A 19174-nucleotide genomic window follows, 5' to 3' on the forward strand; every position below is an offset into this window, starting at 1 on the left:
GTGCCCACGTGGCACATAGATTACAGTTAATCAATTAATCAGTCAATTAAATAGAGATAGTACTGATCTCAACTCATTATGTGTATAAATCACACCGTTCACAGCATAAATATCTTCCAACCTCTCCCCCATCATGGGTAAGACCAAAGGACTTCGGGACCAGACTGTAGAGGGGCAAAAGACTGGGATAGACCAGAAGACCATCATCAAGAAGCTTGGTGAGATGGTGACTGTTGGTGTGATTCTTTGGAAATGAAAGAAGTATAAAATGGCTATCAGCCGCCCTCCGTCTGGTGATGCAATGCAAGGCCTTGCCTCATGGGGTGAGGATGATTATGAGAAATGTGACGGAGCCCAAACTGCAAGCGAGCAGCTTCATGATCTGAAGGCAGTTTGGACCACAGCCACCAAGAATACCACTGGTAACATGTTTTGCTGTATAACATGAATAACTGGATTGAAATGTTGAAGCGCCCGCAGGGTCCCCCTGTTTAAGAAGGCGCATGTACAGGCCCAACTCAAGTTTGTCAGTGAACACCTAAACGATTCAGAGAATTGTTGTGGGAAAGTACTATGGTCAGATTAAACCAAAATCGAGCTCTACTCGATCAGCTTGCAATCAACTTGACACATCATGTTTGATGGAAGAGAACTGCAGAGTGTGACTCAAAAACACAATCCCCTCAGTCAAGTCCACAGAGGTGGAACCATTATGCTTTGGGGTTGATTTTCTGTTCAAGTTATACGATGACTTCACCGCATTGAGGGACCAGTGACGGGGGAATGTAGTGTAAAATCTTGGACGAGAACCTCCTACCCTCAGCCAGAACACTGAAGATGGGTTAGTGATGGATTTTTTTTCAGCAACAAAGGAGTGGCCTGAAGAAGAACCACATTAGGGTCTCCAGACCTGGAGCTTCAAGTTGCCAAGTGGCTGCCAAGAAACCTGAAGGATTAAGGGAGTATCAGTAAAGAGGAGTGAGCCAAAATCCCTCCTGAGATATGTGCAAACCTGATGACCAACTGCAAGAAACATCTTACTGCTGTGCTTGCCAACAATGGTTTTTGCACCAAGCTTTAAGTCATGTTTTGCTTGGAGATCAAATACTTTTTTCGCTCAAAGACATGCAAATAAATTACCAACTTTTATGTAATGTGTGTTTTCTGGAGTTTTAATTGATATTTTATCAACTACTATAAAAATGAGAGAGGGTTCATTTCCCTATAAGTAAGCAAAGTTACAAATTCAGCAGGGCATCAAATAATTACTTCCTCCACTATATGTTTTTGTTTCTATGAACATAGACCAGTAAAACAGATGATTTTAACATGACAGAGACAAATTTGGGGAAAGTATTCTCAGTCTCAAAGCAGTGAAGTCAAATCAAGTATCAAAGCCTCATTTTCTTTGCAGCTAGACTAAAGTTCATATGCTCAACCCCACCTCTAAACCTAAATGTACTGATTAAATCAATGAAAATAACAAAAGGCACCGGTAAACAGTATTTATTCTTAAATACATATACATAAAAACCCATTCATAAAAAGACACAAAGTAAATATCAAGTTTGATTGTGCTAAATTTGTCATATTATGGGAATAACTGGCTGTGGGGTATACATTACATTGCATAGCTTGTAGTGGCGTGTGAGGGAGGCGATGCAAAAAAGTGCATTTGATGCCAGATATGGTGTTATTTCCAAGTTCATCAGGGTAGAATAAAAAAAAGGAAACGAAAAATAGAAAAATACACACACATACACACACAGCTGGCAATCAGATGTATAAATCCTGACATACCTCGAGGATTCGCACCTCAGCTGCTTTCCGGCTCATGTCCATCACATCAACTAACCCTGATGAATAGTAGAAATAATTATACAATGATGACTAACAACACCATAATAAGACAAATATTCAGGAACACTTACATCAGCATGTTGTATATTCATAGTAGAGTAAGACATAGTTTTAACAATACACATAAACAAGAACCTTCACCAGTGACATCGACAAAATTATGAGATTATATCAAAAGTCTCAAATGTGATATTTTCCATAGTGACATACTGATCTGTGAGCAGCTATTTTCTTTGCATCATTTGTTTGGGAAAAACAAAATGAGTCAGAACACTGAAATCCCACACAACACTAGTGACAAATAATATGAACATAATGTGGGAAGAACAGGGGGTTAATTCATTGGATATGGATACAGTATTTGAATGTTCACAGCACCACACTTATTAGCAGTGTAACACAGACGTTGAAAGTGGCTCTGGAGAGCTCTCCAGTCAGCAGTAGTAAATTGTGTTATAACACACAGTCCATTCTTTGTAAAAGAAATAACTCCTGAGATGCGTGTCTCATTACAAATGTACCTTAATCAGTGTTAAATAAAGAAACAAACAAAAAAAAAACCCTCAAAATGACAGAAAGTATTAGAAAAACACAGAGCAACAACACTGTGAGGATAGCAGTGACAGCAGTGAACATTGTGCTATCAGACGCAATGATGAGCTGAAAACTAAAGTGTTAAAACTGTACTAGTAATATTTAAAAAACTAAAATAAAAAGGAGCAACAGAGATGCCAAATACATGCAGGAAAACACTCTTCGGTATATGGTAAGCATGATAAGGAACAGTAGATATGGTAGAGGAATAAAAAAAAAGTTTAGCTGGTGATTAAACAATAAATTATATCAGTAGTTGTTTTCAATTCCTGGAGTTTGATAATAAGAGTTTTGCAAGGTTTAATTCACAGATAAAACACAAGTGGTGCCATCTTGTCTTTATGACTGCCCCAACAAATATCTTAAGACTAAACTGTAGGCTTAAAGGCACAGTTCACCCCAGATTTAACATGAATGTGCTCATACAGCAAATGCTTTGAAGCCAAACACTTAGTTCGCAGAAGTCCAGTATTTACCTTTTGTTTTCTATTATCTCCCACCAGTGGATGGAGTTTATAACAACCTCAGCTGCACAGCATGTGTACCGTAACCTATTTTATCCTCAGCATACTGCAGAAATGATGGGATAGTTTATCATTCATATTTTTAAAGGAAACATCTGAGGCTTCTTTGTGAGATGAAATATTCTTTCCTCTGATGCACATATCGTTAATATCTAGCCTCCTTTCCCGGAGGTGCACCCGCGGCGCTAAATCTCTCGACTTGTCCTGTGTGACGCTTTATCGTAAATGTTCACTGGGTGACTGGGACTGTCCTGAAGGGATGTAGTTGCTTCAGGCACTTTAACACCACAAAGCCACTAAGCGAGCACAGCAGTATTACGCTACTTGCAGGACAAGTCTGAGTATTAAATTAAAAATGTTGCTTTGCTGTTGCAGTGATAAGTATATATTCTGTACTGTAGAGCTCACCCCCATTTACAGGCACACTTAATACCATACGTGATGACTCTTGTGTTTTGGTGTTATGAAAGCAATTTAATGCCATTTTTTAAATATATTTTTTTAAGATATTCCAAAGAAAAACTTATAAAAGCTCCCATATATTTCCTACATGTCCATCTGTCTGTCCGTGCATTCATTGCTCAGACCTCTGAGCTGTTGCGGCAGTCTTGCATCCTCACCACCAACATAGGCTCTGTACTGACAGACCCTTTCACCACTTCCTGCACGCCCTCCCTCCATCCTTCCTTCCCATCCTTCTGTCTGGATCTGAGCACCAGCACAATGGAGACAATAATGAGGACGATGAGCAGGAGGCCGATCAGCGCCCCTACCACAGTTACCAGACTCTCCTCTTCGTCATCTGCGTGCAGCTCCCTGGGTTCCAGACCATCAGCAAAGAGTTCATTTGGCCCCGCTGACCTATGCTTGGTGCGATCCAGAGCTATGTGCATGATGTTAGTACCACGGTTCTTATCTACTCCAATATCTTCAGCGATTTCAGGAACTTTATTGGCAGCTGACCTCCTCCAGCGGTGGCCTTTTGAACTGGATGGGGTCAAGGCCACATCATTGCTTGTGAAAGTCACAGAGTGGTACTCTAGGCTGCGTTTTCCAATCCCTCTATTGGCATTCTCCTTGGAGCGAACTGTGTAGATGGTGTGAATGTACCATTCACGACCTGCAGCAACCTAAGAAGCAGTAAAAATGATGGATGTTTTAGAATTATATTCACCTTAAACTGATGCAAAAGACACAAAGACTAAAATCAAACAACTAAAAAAATAGAAACTGTAATCCTTAATTGTTCAAAATTAGCTAGTGCAATGAAAATCTGCTATCTATAGCCAATTTATAGTCAGTTTTCTACTGGCCCTAATTTAAGTAATTTTTTAAAGATTGAGATTTTTTACATCCCTCCAAGTAAAAGCATCACAAATGCATAAACAGGATTATGTTATTCTCCTCATATCCTGCAAAGTTGCAGGGTCTCGCAACTTCGTCATGCAGGTTATTTCTGTAGCTTTTGATTCATACAAAAAAATGAACTGTTGGCTTCAGGAAACATTAGCATATAGGATACCTGAAACATGGCTGCAGAGTCCAGTCTAAAGCCATCAGAACCTGGTTGCCAGATGAGTGACATGGCTGATGGATCGTCCGCTGCCAATACAGCATTAAAACTGACATCGCCGAATGCCCGTGCCTGAGTCTCCGGCTGAGCCTTGTCCTGGTGGAGTATTTTAGATCGAAAATCAAAAAGGGATGGAAGATTATTAAATGTTATTTTGCATGTCCGTGCATAATGAAATGTTATCATTAGAAAACAAGAATACTCACAAGAATCTTGAATCTATACAGCAATGAAGGGGAGTCTGCCAGGCATCCAAATTCAAACTTGGTCGGGTTATATTTGGGTACGTATCCATCGGCACCTGTGCAGAGGAACACCTTCTCGATGCTACAGAAGAAAGAATTTCCCAGGTTCTGCACAGGGTCCACCATGACACGGCCGTATATTGTATCACCTGAGGAAAGTAAAACGTAAAATCTAAATCGTACCTTTTTTAATTTATTTTATTTTCATTTTTGTCCAAAAACGAAACCATAGATGCATAATCTGCTGCCACTGCTTTAACAATTATTGTCAATCAAACCAAACCAAAACTCTAAATTAAATGCTTTGTAAAAAAATCTCATACGATATTTTCTTTTAATAGTATAAAGCAAATCATTTACTTGAAGCAACCCTATGTCTGCATGAAAGGTAAACATTTTCCTTTACCAAACTGACAAAAGCAATGTGAAATATTTTAGACTAGTATAGTTCTGTAAATCTTGGGACCTAATAGGTCTTACCCTCAGAAAAGGCAACATCACCCTCCTGTCCAAAACCCATGGATCCATCAGAAAGCCATAGGCTTCTTTTGGACAGCAAGAGCATCTGAGTGTTGAGACTGAATTCTACTGCAACTGGATCACTCACCTAAAAATGTATGCACATATTTAGAAAGTGATAGCATCATAGAAGAAGACAGATTGCCAGTGACAGCTGGAGACAGAGAATGGAATAAATAAATGAATACAAATGAATAAATCCTTCCTACAACAAGGAAACATGCCACTCTTGAATCTTAATCTTAGCTGATGCTGACTTACTTGCTGGAATCTGATGTCCAGATCAAAGGTGATGGGTTCTCTGGGACTGCAGGCAGGTGGAACAGAGTATTCCATATTTTGGGATGTTGTACAGGGAATCAGCTTCACTGTGTAGGTACCAGAGTAGTCTCTCACCTATATGCAGCAGTGGGGAGATATATAAAAACATCAGTCTGCATCTGCCCTTGTAGCTGCTTTGAAACAGACTACATGTCTCAGATTACATCGTGGCATTTAAAAGTTTCATGCAGTCTTACTGCAAAATCAGAGGTGAAGGTCCACTGCTGGACCGGTTGGTTGTAAGTGGGCTCACTCCTCACTAAGGTCAGATTAAATGTCATGCCAGGGTTGTCCACGCTCATCACCATGGATGACATTGAGACTGCAGGGTAATTTTGAGAGCAAAGTTTATACTTTATACTAAAATAATGGTCCCAGAATACAATTCTGATACGATGACAACATTTCAGTCTCACCAGATCGTTTTATTCTCCCAGAAGAATGAGACTTCACAAACAGACCCCTAAAGTGAGCTTTGGTATGGAAGTTTACCACCAAACGTCCCTGCTCATTGATGCGCATGCTCGTAGGATACAAAGCACCTTGAAAAAAAACACACACACATATATACATTCTGAATTCTCCAAGAACTGGTCTTGTTGATGTGGAGAGTATCCTGTGCAAGAACAAAAACACAAGCTATAATATTCTTTCTGTCTTGGTGACATACCGTGTAGCTCTGCCTGTGGGGGGCTGCCGATGCCATCCTTCCAGAGGATGGCCGTGTCGTACACAAAGGTGAGGCGCAGCTCGGACTGTAAATCAAAGTGCTGCCAGCCACCAGCAGCCACAGGGGAGTGGAACACATACGATACATAAAGAGGCACACGCAGGGTCACGTAGGACTGGACCAGGTTCAGCACCTGTAAAGATGTTTCAATGAAGAACTGGTCATTTGATTTTTTAAAATGAAACGAGCTTATTGAACTAAAGGGTGAAAAGACAACAGAAATCCTCAACATTGATGAAAACAGGTAAAACCTTTTCAGATTAAAGGGCGATTGTAGGTCGGTAAGCTATAATAAGTGCAGAGAAGATGTAACAGATGCACACAGTGTTCTCCTCCACAAGGTGTTTAATGTTTGAACTCTTTCACTCCTACTCAGTGTTTCTACAGAGATGCAGAAAACCCCTGTGTTGTACACAAAGAACCACAGTGGGCATTGGTGTGGGCTTGCATTGTTTTTTAAAAGGTTTTCCAAACATTTCAAAAAGTATAATTCATGTTGATCATTGATGAAATAAAGATGTGAAGCATATTTCCAAGTATTTAAAAGTGATTTAATTACATTTTGCTTTTTCTGCTGCTACAAGATATAGGCAATGTCCAGTGTTCCCTGGTAACGAACAAAACAAAATCACCACTAGGTGTCTCTGTTCACCAATTTATTTTTAGCAATGTTGTCTGACTTCACAGCTTTTGAACTATTTTATGTTCCTTAAAAAACATAAAATAGTTCAGTTTGACAGAAGCTGAAACTGTAGTAAATTATCATTGTTTGGCTTGAAGTGAAAATTACTCGATTTGCATAGTCAATAACAGAAGTGAATTCAGAGGGGAGATTAAACGATGAGAGAAACTACGAGAAGCAAAAAATGATTCCGTAACAAAAAAATTAGTGCGATTTTGTTCTGTCTTTTCTTTCTCTGATCAACTTTTGCTTGTCACTTGAGGACAGTTGATTTAAAATCCAGTCGTAGTTCTAAAACAGCATTTACATGCAAAGCACTGAACCGGTACTGAAAAAGGAAATCAAAAGCTGGCTGACTGAGAAACAAACTCGCTCTGTCCACAATTTCACTACAACGGCTTCCTAAAATTAGCCATTCTTTCCTTACTTTCTTGAAAAATCATTTTCTTGCACTTTTCTTGGGCATTCAAAGTTCCACTTTTTCAAATACACGCGCTCCACAAAGAACAAAATAACCTCGCAGTTATACAGAAAAGCAAAGCTGTTATAAAAAAGCAAGAATAAATCACGGCTCATGATTATTTCACCCAAAACTCAGGCAAAAGTTTGTCTTCTGACTTATTACATTTTTTTCTGTGCTCTTTGATATGAGCAGCTGCATGGTAGCGCCTGTCTTTTTTGTCTTCCACAGTCCTTGAGGAACCTAACAAATGACATGGACTAGAGACTAGTGGAAGACTTGCATCATGTGCAGCTAATTGGTGTTTGCTGCATGCTATGACTAGGGACAAGTACATTCATGTTTCCATCTATAATTCCCTTTCTCTCTCTCTCTCTCTCTCTCTCTCCATCTCTGTTTCACACACACACACTTAGCAGTCTGATCAACAGCAACAAGCTCACAGATAAAAAGCCAGTGGAACACTAAAGAACAGCAGGACATGAGCAAGGGAGCAAGGGTCTGTCTCCACAATAACAGGAAGCAAGAGAATAGTCCTTATAACATCACAACATTTGCAACATCTGCTGCAATGATGCAACAACAGAAAACAGCAACTGGAAGCTTGTTAGCACATAAATGACAGATTGCCACATTGCCAAAATTGAATGCGGTGCTTGACTTGGTAGTGAGCCCGACAGAAAGCCAGTAAAAGTACCAAAAAAAAGCTTTAGAAAAGCTTTTAGGTACCTTAGAATTGGGGATATTGGTGTAGATGCCCAGGACTCAGAGAAGATTTCATGAGGATGTAAGCTTTAGTGCTCTGTGTTGAGAATAGTATTGAGTATTTATGAGTGACTGACTGGCGTGTGTGTGTACCTTCACACTAAAAGCTGTCAATCAAATGCTTGTGTATAAAATTGGCAAACACACACACACACAAGCAGCAAATGAGACATAAAATGCAGGCAAACAGCTCTGGTGCCATTGAGTCTGGGTGTCCTCCTCATTCACAAGGCTGCAAATAAACTGAACATACAGGCAAGCACACATACAGGTGAGCACAAGCACTCACAGAGGAGAACAGTCAAACAGATGTACACACAAAGCCCAGATTGGAATTTATACATTGTGGAGAAAGGTACACAAACAAACAGACTCTCACCTGTCCATCAGTCCCTATGGTGCCTCCACAGTCAGTAAGCAGCTCAGACATGTGGTAGTAGCTGGTGAACTCCCAGAGACAGGCTTCCAGGTTGAGGTTCCTGTAGAAGCGCAGTGTGCTGTTCCCCCGCAGAGAGCTGCTGAACTGATACGGCGCAGAGTCCCCCATGCTCTCAGGGCTGCCCGTCGATGCAGTGATGAAGCCGTGAGCTGTGGTGACCTCGGTGTAGTCAAGCAAGTTAGAGCAGCGGTGGTTTCCGACCCGGGTTCCATCGGGACTGAGAGTCAGTTCAAAGTTCGTGAGACGGCGAGTTGAGATCACTGGAAGCATTCCTGCCAGACAAGGACATTTTTGATTTTGAGCGTGTCCAACTACCTTTGATATTCGAACTCAGAGAAACGATTATTGAAAAAAAAAAGTAATCCAGAGAAAAGAAAGAGTAGATAGACAGTTAAAACTGACGGGGGGTGAGGGGTGGGCATAAAAAAGGAGAAGTAAAAAGATGAAGCAGAAGGAAACTGATTAAAAATCAAGAAAGGATTGTTAAGTAGCAGGTGTGCTGGAGGGTTTCTACAGCAGGGTTCGGTACAACCCAGCGAGATCTATATTCTGGCTGTCACGCTCCTGAGGAGCCCCAGACGTGAATGTTACACACACTACATTACACCTCACTTCATCTGTGGTACGAGCTCTGCCTTCAGCTCCTACATACCATCTATGTGAGGCATGGTGACAGTCACTTTGATGAGGTTAGGGTGTTTTGGGTCGTCTGCTCCAGTGTAGCGTAGCTTGGCAGAGAAAGGCTCGGCACCAACAGTCCCCATCTTGCGTGGTTGACACATACCTTTTAATGACAGAAGAGCAGAGAAGAGATATTCTAACACAAGAACAGACACAAGACAGTTACAAAACATTAGAGAATGCAAGATATAGTAACTGGCAATGGCTTACAGCTAATTACATGTGATAAATCCTTATTTAGTTATTCTTTTTTTTACACATTACAAATGCAATATCCTCTTAAATCCCTTTCTGTTCATAACCTGCCCGAACTACTACTGAGTCATATAGTGATTTCCATATTTCTAAGAATACCCTGTGACCACCCTGAGAGAGTGAGTCTGAACTTGTTCCATTTGGGATGTGTAGGTGGAATGAGTGCGGCATAAGTGATAGCATAGCAACAGCAAAAAATTATTATTTTTTTCTTTCCCATTTGAGAAACGAGTGAGAGCTCTGACCCATTCTCATTGCACATAGCTTGTAGCTGCATTGGATTATGATTCATTAGGGCTATTGTAACCAATGAAAATGGTCTGTGGGTGTGTGTGTGTGTGTGTGTGTGTGTCTGTATGCCACTTGATTAATCTTATAAAATAGGACAAAGTTGCAGATTAGACAGTGTGTAAAATTGGTTCAGATCTTACCAGCTACAATAAAATTCCACTACATCAATTACCCAATAAATTATTCTTTAAAACTATAACATATGTAGAGGACACGGACCGTTTTCTCAATTAAGCGCTTTTTGTTTTATAATTAAGTACAGCAATAAGACTTACTTAATTTGATCAAGTACCATTGTGATTACAACCCTTATTTTGTTTAGTTTCCTTGCTGGCATTAATATTTTTTTTAAAGATCTGAATACTTGTCGAATAATTTAAATCATAATTCAAAGATAAAAATATTGAACTTCAGGCAACCTATCAATTTAATCACCTTATATCAGTGCCGACCCAAGTCAGTGGATTGCTCAGCTGTGGATTCAGCTTGCAAATCTCATATGGGAATCACTATTTAGACTGCTACAGCCTGCGTACATTTGCTGCTTCCTGCTTGCATGCAAGCCGCTTTGCAACCCACCTTTGCCTCCAGCTCATCATTTTCATCCTGTTTCTGACTTTTATCATTTTCATCTGTGTTGTCAATGATGGTACTTATAGAACATGTTTTTCTACCCATATTGAGTACTCAAAGAGTTTTGTTAATAAAAGCCTTATTCAAATATTTATGTGGGTGAATGAGGCAAAGGAGTTTTAATATAACGCTCACATTCCCTCCGATGCATTAATTGGAGTGTGAGTACGAGTGTGGGGATGACTGGGGATTCAGTATCTTGTCCAAGTATACTTTGACATGCAGGTTGGAGGAGCCAGGGATCGAACCATCACCCTTCCACGGGTGCCGCTTGTATACTTGCACTGATGTCCCCAAACAGGGCCAAATATAAATGACAGCTTGAATACCAATCCTATTTTATCAAACATTGCCCTGACTGAACAAAGCTGTAATGTATAGTAGGTTGTTTTTGCGATTCTTGTAGAATAATTCTCAAAAAAACACCTGGAAACATCAGGCCCAGATAAATTTAATTCATTTTTCAGTCCTCACCTTCCACCTGGCTGATTGTGACAACAGGGCTGCTGAGCTCTAAGCCCTCATCCCCGTTCGAATTAACAGCTCTAGCAGCACACTGGACCCTGGAGCCTGCTTGGAAGTAGACTGAATCCAGTGTGATCATCTTGGAGGATGTAAAGAATGTGTCAAAGTCCACCTCCCTCATGGGACTGGTGACGCCATCAGGGCCAGCTGGGGCACTGATGAGCCAGCGGTAGCGGGTCAAGGTGTTGTTGATGTGCTCGCTGACACAGATAGAGCCCGTCCTGTCATAATCTGGGTATTTTGTGTTGCAAGCCTGGAGGATGGATAAGGAATTTAGCAGGAGTGGGTGGGTAAGCAAGGACAGCAGAGAGATGGAGAAAGATACAGCACATGCCAGAGGAAAGAAGGAGACAGATAATACAAATGAGTAAGTGATGGTTGCTAAGGAAATCCAGATGTTTCAGTGGTTTATATTCTCACATTTGTGGTCTTGGAAAATTTTTTTTTTATATTTAGAAAGCTACAAATATTGGATCGAGGGTTAAGCCTCAAATAGATTCTGTAGATTTCCTTTGTAAACCTGTTGACACTGAGCTTCCTGCTACAGCACTCAACACTTCAATTTCGACAAGACTTCTTCATTTTGCCTCTCCAGGGAACCTCCTACGCAGCTGACCACACTGCACGAAAATAAACACACACATGCACTCTCTCTGCTCTCTGTCTCTCTCGCACACACAAACACACAGACACAGTTCTAGCCACATTCAGCAGTCACCTGAGGAGCAAATGACTTAACACATCACGACAATCCATTTAAGTTTCTCACTGAACACGTTTTCAAGAGTGGAAGATTCTCCTGTGTATGAGAGCATGGCGACTGTGGCCTACCAGGCTGTGTAATGTTTGTTTTAAGAACAGAATAGCTGATTCCTGGTGGACAGTTTGATCCTGAGGAAAAGCAATGCTACCTTCGTTACTGGAAAAAACCGTAATAAATGTAACTGTTTTCTATTAAGCTGCTCTCCCAGGTGTTTCTAGAAGGCATGTTGTTGTAGAGTGAGCAAGACTCTTCCTCCAGGGCCACTTGTGTCCCTAAATACCATTTAAGCTTGACTCACTGTGACACAGATGAGTGGATAGCCGGCTGGTGGGTGGAGGCTGTCTGGTGTCCTGGCGACATCATCGTAATGGAGCAACGACGCCACATGAGGAAGGGAGGGAAAGGTGACATCAGCCACGCTGTTGATCTCCTCGATGTAAACGATCACTTTAGTCACCTGGTTCAGAAAAAGAGCTTTAAGGACTACTGACACAGAGGTGTTTCTGAGTAACGAGTTACTATCAGTGAATGTGTTTAAATTCTCGGACATTTCACTCTTCAGACTTTCTGTTTCCTCTTTTATTTCTCTCTCTACTCCTTACTTCTCCTCACTTCTTCTGTCTTTTTTTTTTTAACATAATCTATTATTCATTGCAAAATGTTTTCATTGCCCTTTTGGTTGCAACTACAGTAAAGTGCTGCCGGTGTCTGGGCCAGGACACCCTTGTAAAAAAGATCCCTGATCTCACTGGGACTGACCTGGATAAATATGGGTCAAATCAAAAAAAAAAAGCTTTTAATCTTTTTACTTTTTCATTAAGCTTTAAATTCCTGAGCTGTCAGTTTGGATTTGTGTGATCGCTCTGTGGCGGTTAAGCATGCGCGCACTTCTGACCTGAGTTTCAGCCACCATGTTTTCATCAGGCTTCAGATGGAGAGTAAACGCTTCCCTCATTTCTCGGACTCCATCAAAAAGCACCTGCACCTCCACCACATTTTGCTTATCCCCCTGCTTGAACTCAAGGACTGGGCACACACAAATATAGAAACACACAATCATCAGGGAAACAGTTGGAAAATGTAACTGATTAACTGTGGACAAAGCACACGATATAGCACAAATAGATCATTATTAGCAAAAGTGTACTGCACCGATCGATATCTTTTCCTGAGATAAAAGTAATTGACTTGCAAGGCCAGATTTCCACCTCTTTTTTGCCGAATTTACATTTTTACAGGAAATAAAAAGGCCTCGCAGATTAGCCCAATGCACGTTTTATTGCTTCAGAAGAATATATCACTTAGCTAAAAAGCATTGCAGGTTTCTATTTGCATAGTGCCAAAGGTGGTCCATCTCCTTGCACGGTAAGTAATAGAGCTTTGCATTAGAAATGTGCTGCGGCGAGAAAATATTGTGCAATATGAGAAATTCACGGCTGTATGATTCAAAACTGCGGGGAAATTTTAACGGTGGGTAGGCAGGTATAATTTGAATTGACTGAATGTATTCTATAAATATTTCAAGCCTTGATTAAGCTTAGAAAAGTTCACTTTGGGCTAAAAGCTGAACAGATAGAACAAAAGACCTCATCCTGCTGACATGAAGACTGCTGAAATTTTATTAAAAATTACATAACCTCCCACTGGACTATTGCAGAAATCACCTTTCTCCATTTGAAATTATAAATTAATGACCCTTGCCCAAATAAAACCCTATGCCCACTTTCATTAATCTAACATTCCTATAGGGACCCTTGTTTCACCTCTCTGGCTGCCGCAAATGCATAATAGAAATCAATCAGGAGGATATGTGTAGGCCATTAAGTGCAAATTTGGTGTATCTCGTGATTACTAATGGTGCTGTAGAGGTTTATATTTATTAGTGAGTTACTGAAAGTTCTGCTTCACATGTTTCAACGCCACTAACGTGCTGAGAAAAGGGAATCAGAAGGAGAGGAAGACAGCTTTTGGTCTTTAATGGCAGTTCAAAAAGAGAACTGTGCACTGCATTGAAGCTGTTTTATGCATCTGGGGCTTTTAATCATATCACACCATAAGAGGATATGTGTGGGATTTACCTTGAGATACAGGATAATAGTCTTCTCCTGAGACAGCTGACCCATCTTTAGTGTGAACGCGAACCACCGACACTTTTGATGTGTCACCCACTCGTACCACAGGGATCTTCACAGTGGCTACAGCGCTGGCTTCCTTTGGTTCATTAACACTGAACTTGGTGTCCAGAAAACGGATGATGGGTTCTAAGGTGGACAGAATTAAAATGTAAAGCAAACTCATTGAAATGTATGCAAAAACTTTTACAACATCAGTTCCAAGTAGATCAAAAAACTGTGTAAAATGTAAATAAAATACAGAATGCAATAATTTGCATTAATTCATGCTTTATTCAGAGTAGAACATAAAAAACATATCAAATGTTTCAAGTGAGATATTTTACTATTTCATGAAAAATATTGGCGTATTTTGAATTTGATGGCTGCAAAAAGTCTTCAAAAAGTTGAGACAGTGGTAAAAAAAAAGGCTGGAAAACAGGTCAGAAACACGATTGGGAATAGAAAGAGTTTCTCAGAAGAACAGGTGGGCAGAGGTTCTTCAATGTGCAACCCCCCCCAAAATAATAATAGAACAATTTCAGAATATTGTTCATCAACATAAAATTGTGTAGATGTAAAATACCTCATCATCTACAGTGCATAATACCATCAAAAGATTCAGAGAATCTGGATGCAAGTAGTTTTCAGGCCTCTGAGTGGACGGCATTAAACACAGGCACGATTCTGTCATGCAAATCACTGCATGGGCTCAGAAACACTTCCAGAAATCATCGTCTTTGAACACAGTTCACTGTGCCGTCCACAAATGATGGATAAAGAAAATTTAACCAGTTCAAGAAGGATTTTAAATGAAAAGTTTATTTAAAATGTGGTAAATCATTGAAAGTGGTAAACCTCGTCCTCTGGAAGAGGAGAAATACCATCCAGCTTGTTGTCAGCGCTCAATTCAAAATCCTGCATCTATAGTGTCTATTGCACTGGCAGCTTGCATATCTAGAAAGACACCATCAGTGCTGAAAGTTATATACATTTATTTATAAGTCTTAGAGCAACATAAGCTTCCATCCAGACAGTGTCTTTTCCACACCTTGCATATGTCTGCAGCTATTACTGTCTAACAGCATTTATAGTAGTATGGGTGTTGACCTGACCTGCCTGGAGTGCCGACCTTTCACCAACTGAAAAAATTAGCTGTATAATGAAATTAAAAATAGGAAGAGCCAGGGCTGCTGAACAGCTAGAATCCTATATCAGATAAGAATGGGACAACATTCCTCTCCCAAAAATGCAGCTGGTTTCCTCAGTTCCCAGATGTTTACAGACTATTAAAAGAAGTTTAAACATTTGCTTTGCTTTCCATGTTCTCTTGTGAATAAAATAGAGGTTTTGAGATTTGCAAATCACTGCATTGTGTTTTTATATATATTCTACAAAGTGGCACAACTTTTTTGGAAGTCTGATTGTAATTACTACCTGGTCATCAACAATAATGATGTATTGGTGTACTTTAAATTTTCTCTGTGGATTATATTCAAAGCCAGTGCTCTTCATCGGCTTCTATTTTTTAAAGCAGTTAATTTCTGACCTTTTTCAACCTCTGCCTTCTTTCTTCCACTTACTGTCTGCCGTATCCTTGATTTTCACAAGCGATCTCATTCAGAGCTCCAACTGATGCGCCAAAATGTGAATTGCTCTTCGGGTTCCCTAAAAGCAGCCGGAGCTCTTCTCCATCCTCATACAGCGTGTCATCAACCAGAGACAGAATACACGGCTTCTCCACCTCGCCTAGAATGTACAGCAAAACGGGTGACAAGATGTGACATGTCAAAGAAATTGAAATGGAAGAAAAAAGGCTTCTACTCTTCTTTTATCTGTAGAGGATATAAAATCTTATTTATACAATTATTCTTCCCTTTATTCAGTCCCTCAATGGTTTAAGGAAGCTGTTTGCATGCTGAGTATGTTTGAAAAAAAATTAAATAAAGAGAACAAAAACAAGAAAAAAAAAGGGAACCGTTAAAGCAGTATTGGAGTATGTGGATTTTTTTCTTTTTACATTTCTGCGAAACTTGTTTATTCACCTGAAAAGGTGTCAGCTTTCACAGCACAGGGAACAAAAGAATTTAATGAAAGCATGCATGATGTAACAGTGCAATTACTGAAGAACCTGGTAAGAAACTGATGACAGAGGCATCTGTGTTTGGCCGCTCATCAAAGTCTGAGGCGACCTGCGCAGAGCCCTGACGGGTGTAACAGCGGACAGAAGATTTATGTCTGATGTCACCACTGCGGTACACCGTTGCTGTGATCTGGCCATCGCTCTCCTCTCCAGTGTACACCGGCTCACGAAACTGGACCTTTGGCACTGTAGTCAAAAAGGATAGTTCAGTCATTTCATAAGATTAACGCAGAGATAATTTCTCCCTGCTGGAATTGGAATAAGCTGAAATGAAAGACCAAATCAAATAACATAGCTGTCACATCAAGCTAACAGTGGTAATGATTGGAACTATGAACACACTGTGACAAATTAATTATAACTTTGCGTTTACTAAAGCAGCTAAATTAAAATCTGAAGAAGTTTGACAAACTTTCTAAGGCTTATTTATATATTTCTATACACATATATTAACAAATATCATTAATTTTATTATATCATTATCATTAATATAAAGAACAGAAAAAACAGGCTGGATAGTGATGCTCTAGCTCAATGCTAATATCATTTTCCTACAGTAATGTGTTCACAGTGCAATTCCAACACTTTGACCGTGTAAGTTTGAGTTAATCACATTAAACATAAAGTTAAGATGCCTTTATGAATGTATTTATGAAAATTCTCGGCAATATAGAGTGACTCACAGTCAGACACTGAGTCATTTATGAAGACTGTAGCCTTGCCAGGTTCTCCCAGGATGCCATTCACTGGCATGCGTAAGACCAGCTCAAAGCTCTCAATCCCCTCCAGCTCTGGCTGTCCCAGGTCATCCAGGATGATTACCCTGAACGTCTGCGTGCTGACGCCTGGAGCAAAGTCAAGGTTGTGACTGATGCCAACATAGTCAATACCGGCTGTAAATAAAATATACAGACACGCAGATAAATGACAAATAACGCTACTGGTCAATTCAATTATTCTCATCTGTCAGAAGCAATGCTTTAACTGTACGGGAGCTCACCTTCTGCAGAAACGGGCTCTGCCTTGCGAGAGCTGACAGTAACGGCTGCAGATTTGGACAAATCCGTTCCCGTCCTCCACACTTTGATCTCCACATACCCATCGCTCTCATCCACATGATACTCTACCTCCCCAAAGTAAAACACAGGAACTGGGGAGCAAAGACAAGAAATAAATAAATGGCTGTAATTACTGCTTCTCAATTCCAGACTACAGCTTCATAATGTCCATGTAGTTTCAATGATTTCTGTCTTTAAATGTATTAGTTGACTCATTTTTTTTTTATATTAACACTCTGAGATATTCAGTATTTGGGGGCTTTTAAGGTCAGCACACATGTGGCTTTTTCTTCATACTTTAACTTGACAGCTGACGTAGCATATATGAGCTAAATCAGCAGAAGTAGTGGTACTAATCTATAGATCTGTATAGATCTCCAGCAGCCACTTGCAGCCTGGCATGATTCATTTGTATAGCCAGTAGCTGGACACAACGGTCAAAAAGCGGCAGGCCATTAGTCTGAAGTTAAACTGCAGGGGAGTGTGACCTTTCAACATCTATCGGCCTTAAATCCACACATTTTTAATTTTAATTGTTTCTCCTGACAGAATAATTAAGCACTTTTAACAAATATGGATGCTGTTAACACTGAAACAAAGCCTGTGTGTGTATGTGTGAGTCTTTTTCCCTGACTGTAAAGTAGTGAGATGGAGAGACAAAGAGAATGCGGCCCCCCAGACTGCTCAAAGGCTTGTTTGAACTAGGATTGTTTCCTGAGGCAGCAAAGTGGAGGCAGTCCAGTGTGTATTTGACAGTTTCATCTCTCACAAGCCGCCCCCCCACCCCCACCCCTTTCCCCCGCACCCGCGTCGAGTCATAAAAAGTGACAGAATAAAAGTTCTTCTGTCTCCATTTTAAACTGGCCTGTTTCTTATATTCCGGCATATAATCCAAAAATAGCACGTGTGTTATCGTGTTTTCGTGTCACGATCAAATACTTAACAAGCCAGAGATTTTTTTTTTTATTCTGAATATTACTCTACTGATATATGAACTTTCATATTTTATTTATATACTTTAACTAGGGCCACATAACAAAAGCTAAGTGGAGTACTTAACAAAGGGACCGAGAAAAAAAAAATTCTGCAGTAGCATTTTGACTGCCAGCTTCACATAACAAGTGACAGCTCAGGGTAATAATATCCAGCGAGTATTGCACATCAAGTGCAGCCTGTGCCCTCTCTCGCCCCATCCAAAGACTTCTTTCCTCAATGCATCTGTCTTTCTCATTTACCTTTTCTTCCTACACACTCACTGTTATCTAACAGATGCATCACTGGCTTGTAATGCAAACAGAATGTGTGTATTTGCACAAAGGCAGAGTAAAAAGCAAAGTAACAGACTGCGTAGGTAGGAAAAACACATGGATAAAAACGTCTGACCGTAAACACTGGCAAACAAGGGGCTTGTAAGAGTGTGGACGTGTAGCTTATCTTTAAACACTAAATGCAAGCAATCTGGCTCCAGTTCCTTCTGTGCTCAGTGAGGACACTTCTGCTAGGATGCTAATAAACATGTCTGTATTCACACATGTCTTGACTGCGCTCCCCTCTGCGTGACACCACAAGAGGGAGGTGAGTGATGACTGATGAATGAGAAATGAATCCTCTCTCCCCTCTGGGACAACGCCTGTGGTTTAGCACTCTGAAGTGTGTGTGAAGGCTGGGGAAGGTGTAAAGCCAAATTATGATAATTACCAGTGTGTGGGTGTCTGTAGCCATTTGTGTGTCACTGCACCTTTAAATGCAGTTTATAGCACATTCTCAGCTGTCCTGTAAAGAATGGGCCCTTTTTTTGCAGGAAATGCAAAGTCTTATAGTATTTCACTTGGTAGGGAGGCAGGTAATAAACTGGGGCGACTGTGGCTCAGGGGTTGGGAAGTCCTGTAACCGGAAGATGGGACCTCTGTCCCGGTCGTTTGTTTTGGGCAAGACACTCCCTAATACACTGGTGTCTGCCGATGCAGTATATCACTTGGAAGGAGGCAGTGTTTTAGTAATG

At 40.4% G+C, this 19174-nt stretch overlaps 1 protein-coding gene across 1 annotated transcript in view; it reads right to left on the reverse strand.

The window, feature by feature from the left end:
• Window positions 1-1500: 1500 nt before the first annotated feature.
• LOC116331405 (FRAS1-related extracellular matrix protein 2-like) overlaps window positions 1501-19174 on the reverse strand; it is a 71718-nt gene continuing 54044 nt past the window's right edge. Inside the window, 19 exon segments of the mRNA XM_039618099.1 lie at window positions 1501-4108; window positions 4501-4647; window positions 4758-4945; window positions 5277-5403; window positions 5577-5711; window positions 5834-5958; window positions 6053-6178; window positions 6307-6499; window positions 8653-8984; window positions 9365-9496; window positions 11047-11350; window positions 12159-12317; window positions 12756-12886; window positions 13939-14121; window positions 15555-15585; window positions 15587-15720; window positions 16103-16300; window positions 16798-17007; window positions 17115-17264. Coding sequence (XP_039474033.1) covers window positions 3560-4108; window positions 4501-4647; window positions 4758-4945; window positions 5277-5403; window positions 5577-5711; window positions 5834-5958; window positions 6053-6178; window positions 6307-6499; window positions 8653-8984; window positions 9365-9496; window positions 11047-11350; window positions 12159-12317; window positions 12756-12886; window positions 13939-14121; window positions 15555-15585; window positions 15587-15720; window positions 16103-16300; window positions 16798-17007; window positions 17115-17264 — 3554 coding nt within the window. The 3' untranslated portion in view covers window positions 1501-3559.

Source organism: Oreochromis aureus, linkage group 10, assembly GCF_013358895.1.
Source record: "Oreochromis aureus strain Israel breed Guangdong linkage group 10, ZZ_aureus, whole genome shotgun sequence".
Taxonomy (NCBI): Eukaryota; Metazoa; Chordata; class Actinopteri; order Cichliformes; family Cichlidae; genus Oreochromis; species Oreochromis aureus.